This window comes from Hydra vulgaris, chromosome 02 (assembly GCF_038396675.1).
Source record: "Hydra vulgaris chromosome 02, alternate assembly HydraT2T_AEP".
NCBI classification, from domain to species: domain Eukaryota; kingdom Metazoa; phylum Cnidaria; class Hydrozoa; order Anthoathecata; family Hydridae; genus Hydra; species Hydra vulgaris.
Window position 1 is genome coordinate 8,251,299 of NC_088921.1, and position 8,850 is coordinate 8,260,148.

At 29.5% G+C, this 8,850-nt stretch overlaps 1 protein-coding gene across 1 annotated transcript; it reads right to left on the reverse strand.

Annotated features, from left to right (window-relative positions):
* Positions 1–5,801: 5,801 nt before the first annotated feature.
* LOC136075792 (piggyBac transposable element-derived protein 4-like) lies at positions 5,802–7,583 on the reverse strand. The gene has a single exon (XM_065789229.1). It carries the CDS (start codon positions 7,581–7,583, stop codon positions 5,802–5,804), a length of 1,782 nt encoding a protein of 593 aa, XP_065645301.1.
* Positions 7,584–8,850: the final 1,267 nt, after the last annotated feature.

Below are 8,850 nucleotides of genomic sequence, written 5' to 3' on the forward strand. Positions count from 1 at the left end.
ATTTTAAAAGATATTCTACAAAATAGAGTGCTCAATTTTCTTAAAAGAACAGAGCAATTATAAATTAGTAGAAAATCACTTAACAAAAAGTTTTTCATTTTACACTGTGTTTCATCAATAAAGATTAATCATGAGAGAGACTAGGTTTTTTCAAACCGAGACGAGACCGAGACGAGAAGTTAGTACTTCTCGTGAGACGGAGAACGAGACGAGAAATTTAACGATTTTTGAAAACAAATTTATTAAAATAAAAAATTAAATTAAAAAAAAAAATGTAAACATGGTTTTGACAAATAGACACAAATGACATTTGTCTAATGTAAACAAGTTTTTCAAATATTAATTCAGAAATTTTTTGCCAAACTTTTCCAACAAGACAATGTTTTCTCTGATTAAGATGATTTGTTCTACTTTTACTGGGTGTAAGTTGTGCCTGGATGATCGGACGACATTTCCACCTGAGCTAAAAACTCTCTCTGGTTTAGTTGAACTTGCTGGAATAGCTAAAATTTGTCTAGCTAATGAAGAGAGTTCTGGCAATGTATTTGAATGCAATTTCCACCAATCAAGAATCGGAAAGTCTTTTTTGGCATCAGGAAGATATTCATACTGGCACATTTCGCTCAAAATAGGATTCAGTTCAGATGTTGGCTCTTGTGTTTCAAGTCTGACGTTTAACCTGCGCTTCAGTTTTGAATTAGGGGACAAATCTGCTGAAAGGACTCTGGCAACAGGTTGGCACTCAACATTGTCCTTAACCTGTGAGGCTAACCATTCTTTTGTTGTTTGAAATTTTTTGAAGAGCTTCAAGTGAAGTCCCTTTAAAGCAGGATTTAAGTAGTTTGCTGCAGCACTCAATAAGTTTCCAGTGTGACAAAGAGGAAATCTTTTCTCAATGCAGCTTTTCAAGTTTTTTGTATACAAGACACCGTAGCCATTTTTTCCATCCGTCTCAATAAATTGATCAATTTTGTCATGGATTAGAGAGATAAAGAGAATCGGCGACAGTGTTAATTGTTGGAATAGACTCAGCCGACCACGTTTCCGTAGCTTCTTTAAGTAGTGCCAAAATTTCTACAGCTCCCTCAATTGATTTCCACTGTGATGCACTGATGGTCTTTGAAGAAAAAATATCTTCAAGCTGATAATTGCACTCTTTAAATGTAGGACAGAAGCCATGCAATCCAGTTCACTATTCCATCTTGTGTCAACAAATTGGCGTAACTGTCTAAAATTGATTCCTTGAGCGTCTGATTCTGATTCAAGCAACTCAGCTGCAACTGTTGACTGGTGAGTTAAAGAAGCCAAATCTTTGCATGTTTGCAACGCATCATCCATTCGAGCAGTCATTCCAAATGAGTCTCAAACTGCACATTGCAAAATATGATTGTTGCACAAGTATTGGTCAAGGCGCTTTGACAATTTGACTGCAAATTTCATGTTTCTTGCCTGGTCGTTCACGCAGTACATTGGCAAATCAGCAGGCAAATTTAGTTCTTCTAAGTAAGAATCCAGCTTTCCTTCAATTAAGATACCTGTGTGTCTGCCTGGGAACTGTTGGACATGGGGTGTCCAGTGATCTAGTCTCCAATTTTTGTCAATAGCATGAAAAGTCCAAGAGATGTAGCTGTCCTGAGCTCTAGAAGTCCAAAGGTCAGAAGTAAATGCAGCACTTTTTAGATTTGGCATAATCTCCGTTATTATGCTCTTCATTCCAGCTCGAACTTTGCTTGACCGAATTGAAAGCTTTCTTGAATATGTTGTTCTGTGATGAAGGCTCAGTTTAGGGTTTGCAATGTCAAACAATTTCTTGAAACCTCTTCCTTCGACTGCTGAAAAGGATGCCAGATCAGTGCAAAAGTAATCTAGCATTGCAGAGCCAAACTGTTTTTGAATGGAATTGTCTTTGTCATATTTGAACTTTGTTTCAAGCATTTCGACCGTGGTTCGTTGTTTCTTCTTAGGAGGAGGAAGAAGAGAGTCGTCAGTTTTTTCAGAATACTTAACGTAATCTTGGCTGTGTTTTTTTTCGAGGTGACGATGAAGTCCGCTTGTGTTTCCATCTTTAGTTTTCAAAGACTTTTTGCGCGTCTTGCATTCAGCACCGTCACTTGTTTTTTGAAAATATCTCCAGATTTTGTTTTTCTTGGTGACATTTTTGATCGTTGAAATGAGGCAAGAATATTTCTTTTCAATATGAACAATATGTGTCAAGTTAAATTCCACTGGTAATCTAATGAAATTAAGTCGAAAGTGCACCATTTTATACAAAAAGTTTTTGTATTTAAAATCTAATTAAAAATATTTAAAATCTAAGTAATATTTTTTAATTAGATTTAAAAAAAAAATCTAATTAAAAAATCTTATTAAAAATCTAATTAAAAATTTAATTTGTTTTTGTCAAAAACAAATTAAATTTTTAATTAGATTTATTAAAATCACGGAGTCAAAATATTAAATAATTAAAAAAACAAATTATTAGGCATTTTTTTAAATTATAAAAACTTTTAAATTGGAAAATAATATAATATTCAAGTCTCGTTCTACTTCTCGCGAGAATTTTCTATTTCTCGTTTCTCACGAGAAGTCCCATTTCTCACGAGAAACGAGAACGAGTCGAGATCTCGCTCATGGTTAATAAAGACACATCAGAAATGAAAGATCAAATTAATTAAATTTGGTTCAACCCCCCATACGGCAAAAAAGTTTCCACAAACATAGGAAAAGTGTTATTAAAATTGGTTGATAAGGATTTCCCGCCCTCTAATAAATTATATAAAACTTTTAATCAAAATACAATTAAAGTTAGCTACAGTTGTACAAAAATTATGGAAAGAATTATAAAAGGTCACAATAATGTATTTTTCGTCATCGATGACTAGAAGCGATTTTGTGTTATAGAGTTGGTTAACTAGTTTTCTGCTTATTTTCTTTGCCTTTATTTGTTGTTCTATAGTGCATTTTGGAGTCTTCTCAAATAATGAAATTAGGATTTGTCCGATAACTTCCGCATCACCCGTTATGCCTTCAAGAAAAATTTGAAATAAATAATTTATAAATAATAAAACAAACTACTATTATATTTTTTTAAAATAAAGCATTTATCTTTTAATAAAAATATATTATTTTTTATATGAAAAAACTCCACCATCTGCAATTGATCTCAATTTTGCTCTGACGCCTTTCATATGCGACTGTAAAAAGTTTAAATCAATTTCTTGTAGTTTTAGTTTAATGCGATCAATCAAAACTTGCTCTGTTGAAGCTTGCCAATCTCCCTCGTAAACCTTCTGTGCCAAATGTACCCCAAAATTTTCAATTGGTCGTGCTTGAGCCACATTTGGGGATTGGATTCTTTATCAACGTAATAGACATATTGGTCCATCCAATTTAGAGAATCTTTAGAATAATGAGAACTTGCTGAATCTGGCCAAAATAAATAGTTAAAGTCTCCATGATAATTGTGAATAAATGGAAAAAGTTGTTTTTCTAAACATTTATTAATATAGATTGATGAATTGATCGCTACAGCCTTGGAAGTGCGAAACATTGGCTCGGACATACCACGGTCAGATATGGCTATCCACATTAATAATTTTTTTGGCAATTTCTCTTTTCCTATAAAGCGAACACTTTCTGGGCATGTCTTTTTGTTGTTTGTGTAGTATCCAGAACTTCCAGGCATGTTGTCCCCTGCAAAACAAAAGTATTTTTCGTCATCGATGACTAGAAGCGATTTTGTGTTATAGAGTTGGTTAACTAGTTTCCTGCTTATTTTCTTTGCCTTTATTTGTTGTTCTATAGTGCATTTTGGAGTCTTCTCAAATAATGAAATTAGGATTTGTCCGATAACTTCCGCATCACCCGTTATGCCTTCAAGAAAAATTTGAAATAATTACACTCGCAAACCAAGAATGTTTATTCAACAAATTCAAGAATGTCTATTCAAGCAAATTCAACAAATGTGTGAATATTTACAGTAATTAAGACATTTGCGACTTCCTGTAATTTAATTTTTGGTATAAATTGAAGTTTTATTAATTTGATCTTTCATTTCTAATGAGTCTTTATTGATGAAACACAGCGTAAAACGAGAAAAATTTTTGTTAAGTGATTTTCTACTAATTTATAATTGCTCATATATATATATATATATATATATATATATATATATATATATATATATATATATATATATATATATATATATATATATATATATATATATATATATATATATATATATATATATATATATATATATATATATATATATATATATATATATATATATATATATATATATATATATATACACACATACATAAATATATATATAGATATATATATAAAAATCGCATAAATAATTTTTTTTTTTTTAAATGATTTTCTACTTATTTAAAATTGTTTTTTTTTTAAGAACATTGAGCAATCTACTTTGTAGAATACATTTTAAAGTTGTTTAAATATATATGTATATATATATATATATATATATATATATATATATATATATATATATATATATATATATATATATATATATATATATATATATATATATATATATATATATATAGATATATATATAATAATAATAATAAAATTTTAGAAAAAACAACTTTTCATGGAACTTAAAGTTTCATGCCTATCGGCAATCATCAGCCATGAAGTACAAAATCAAAAATATAAAAAGCCGTTTAAAAATTACAAACTGCGGTAGAATGAGTTCTGACGTTATATTACAAGAAGTCGTAATGGAAAACTAATCTCCGCTATCAAATAATGAAAGGAGAAATTTATTTTTGTGTCTGCATTTAGAAATTAATTCGCCTCTTTTGTTTAGCAGATTGTTTGCTTTGTAAAATAATATTGCGAATTTCTCATTTAAACAAAACTTACAAATTTTTGACGCAGGATTGTATGATTTACAGCGTTTAATAATATTCTATTTGATTAGGGAGTTTTGTCACGTGACATTTTATCGCGGAAAAAAATCGTTAATATATTTTTGAAAAACTTCGTCCAAAAAACGCCAGAAATGATTTTATGTAGGTGTTGAAGAATAAAAACCCACCCATGAAAATAAATAGTATATACGTACATGTAGATGTTATTTTTTTTAGAAAAGGTTGTACTACAATAATTTGTTTGGGGACGACGTTTTGGTTTAGAATTGATAAAGTTATTTAGTTTTAAATCTTTCAGTTTTGTTAAAATACAAGTAAGTTAAAATAATTCTTTCGTCCCCACGTAAAAACAAATTCTGCAACTATTTATTTATTAAGTGAATAAGTTTTTTTTTTTTTTTTGTAGTCTTATAGGGTGGGTTTTTTGTTTTCTAAGTAAAGATTATTATAATTTCCCCCGTCTTTAGATATTTTTGGTAAATTTGCCGTTTCTTCTTTTACTTGACTAAAGATTTTTGCACACGTTGTATTCAATATTTTATATAGCTGAGATTTTATTATAAATTTTTACTAAAAGTATTCTAAAGTGAGTTCGTTTTGTGTTGTTAATGTGGTTTTTGCTAACCATTTGGTAATTGAATCACAGCAGTTTATCAGTAAGTCTTATTTGTAACTTACAATTTTCTTTTTATACAATTTACTTAGTTTTTAACCCTTTAAGCGGCACCTTTTTTTTTTTAGCCGTACATCCAAATGCGCGGGTTATTTTGAATAAAACTCAACTTTTTACTAATTCAAATTTAATATGAAAATAATGTATAAAAATATCATTTAAAACACAGTAATAGTGAGAAAACATGTTATTAATACTAAAAAATATATATTTTAACACTAGTAGTATTTGTTTGAATGATAGAGTTGGAAACATGGTGCAGCACACAACCCTACATCACAAGGGGTGCACTCATAACGAGAATCTTTTCTTTTCCCCTTTTTTCTGCATACAACACACCTCCGTTGAGGTGCAGTTTTACATTCTGTTTCCGGAACATATGATGGAAAATGACGATGCACTAATCGCATTGGATTTCCATCAAGACTTAGTCTCCCACCCTGTCCGGATGTTACTATGTCATAACCATAAAAAGAAACTAAAGCACTAACAAGCTGCATTCTGAATTCTAAAGCCTTTAGTTTACCTCCTAACATTTTGTGAATGACTTGTGCATTAAATATGGAAAGATTAATCAGATGAAAATAAAACTTCTTATACCACTTTTTCACCCTTTTTTGCTCACAAGCATAGGAGGTGGTCATTTGATCACTAAGATCAACACCACCCATGTTGCTGTTGTAAATGTGGATAACAGTTGGTACTTCTTTCCTTGCACCTTTACGTAAGACAATTTCTAAAGTATCAGGTATGCAGGTGGTTATCATGTAAACATCACGTTTATCCTTCCAATGCATTACCATGAATTGATATCCTTGCTCGTATGCAACACACCTTTCATTTGATTTCAATTTTGCATTAATAACATCTTTTGGTAGATACTTTCTGTAGCTTCGTAATGTTCCCACAACATCAGTCTTTCTTTGAACAAGAAAATCACAAATTTCCAATGAGGTATACCAATTGTCAAGGTATATACACCGTCCAACATCTAACAGTTCTTCAGATAATGACATTACTACATCGGTGGCCTGATATTTGTATTGTTGAGAAATTTCTGTGCCAGCACCAAGGTATATAATTTGATTCCAGACATATCCTGTTTTCCCACATGCCAATGCAAACGTCTTAATACCGAAGCGTGCACTTTTTGATCGTATAGATTGTTTAAACGACAGCCTTCCCTTCCACAAAAGTAATGATTCATCTATGGATATATCACGTCCTGGTTGTAACATAATTTTCCAGCGGTTAACAATGTACTCCTGAATGTATTTAATTTTTATATCCTTTGTATAACTTTTGTCCACAAAACTAGAAATATCTACAAAATGAAGAAATCTCTCTAGCAATAATAATTTGTTTTGCGATAGTATACTTTTAAAGCCTGGTGTTTCAAACAGTTTGCTTTTTGTATAGTACATTCGCAATTTGGGCTTTCGAATAATACCACAGTAGATTATCACTGCAAAATGAAGGCGTATGTCACGAGATGTAAATATAGCTCCACTATTGATAAATTTAAATATACGAGAGCTTCTTTGAAATACTTTACCTCCTGTCATTTGGTTAAAGTATATGTTAGTTTGTTCAGCAATGTACTCACAAAGTTCGTTTGTAATAATATATTCAAATATTTCAAGAGGGTCAGAGTTTTTTATATCTCCATTGACTTTTTCTTCAGAAATAAAATTAAATCGTCTCATTCCTTCTTTAGGAGGTTCCTTTTGCCAATTTAAATTCTCATAGCAACTAACTTTCTTCTTCTTTAGAGCTGGAACTACTTTTATATTCTTGATATTTTGCTCAATTGATGGAATATTCTTAAAATTATCGTCACTGTAATCACTCAGATATAATTCTTCATCTGTTTCTGATTCGATTAAAAATTCTATTTCACTGTCAGATAAAGATTCTGTCAACGAAGAAAGATCTGAGTCTTCTTCCAAGACAAAATTTACAGCGTCTTGAACAGATATTGATCGTCGTTTATCTACCATATTTTTTTTTATTTCTAAACGAAATTTGTGTTTATTAGTTCCGTAGAACATTCGAGAATAGTAAAATCGTGGTTTGAAGGGTGTATGACTAATTTTAAGGTGTTACAAACTCTATAAGTAACACCTTATACCAGTGCGTATTATTACGGCGGTGCTCCTTAACTCCTAAAACGGTCCTCCGTATTATTACGGCGTTTTGTCTTAAAGGGTTAAGTTTATATATATATATATATATATATATATATATATATATATATATATATATATATATATATATATATATATATATATATATATATATATATATATATATATATATATAATAAGTAAAAGACTTAAAATAATATATTTATATGTTTATATATTTTTTCGAATTGATGACTGGAAAATCTTTATTTATTTAGATAAAATGATAAATGAAAGTATTTATGATTGGTATTTGGCTTTAAAAGATACATCTTATGATGCAATATATTGTAGATATTGTGTGGATTTTAAAGTTGAACTGTTCTGCTGCAAGAAAGCTTTAGCCAAAAAGATAAATAGATTAGTTGACACCATCAGAAAATTAAAGAAACAACGAAAAAATAAAAAATTAGCATTGTTATTAGGTAAAGCCTTTTTTCCACCTGTGGCAAATTTTTCTGATAATACAGTGAATGCATCCAAAATTCTTAAAGAAACAATACTGATATGCGAAAACAAAATGCTTAAAAAAGAAAATAAATTTTTAAAAAGGAAAATGGAATCTATGATGGATTTACAAATGGATTATTTTACACATCTAAAAGATTTTGAAGATATGTCAAACAATCTAACAAAACTTATTTCAAAAAACTCTCTAATAGAAGCTGAATTAAACTTTATTGAAAAGTGTTATTGTGAAAAAGAAGAAAAGCTTAATAATATCGAAAACAAATTAGAGCTATTGAAGTCAAAAAAAGAATCATTTAATGTTAGAAATTTGAATAAAAAAATAAAATATCGTGATACTCAGCTGGAAATAAAAAAGAATAAAATGAATTCGTTAAAAAATGAAGAAAAAAAAATAATATTGCAATTAAAAAATAAAATAACAGATATTAATTCAATTCTTGAAAACTCAGACATAAACATTTCTGAATTAAAAAACGAAAAAATAAAGCTGCAAAAAAAGTGAGTAATTTAAAAGTTATTTTGCAAAATAAAACCAACTATATTAATGACAACAATATGAAAGACGTTATAAGTTTAGAGAAGGAAGTTGTTTCGTTATATAGTAAGACAA

Excerpts from the sequence above, each read along its gene's own strand:
- LOC136075792 (XM_065789229.1), bottom strand. The coding sequence starts at position 7,583 with ATGGTAGATAAACGACGATCAATATCTGTTCAAGACGCTGTAAATTTT.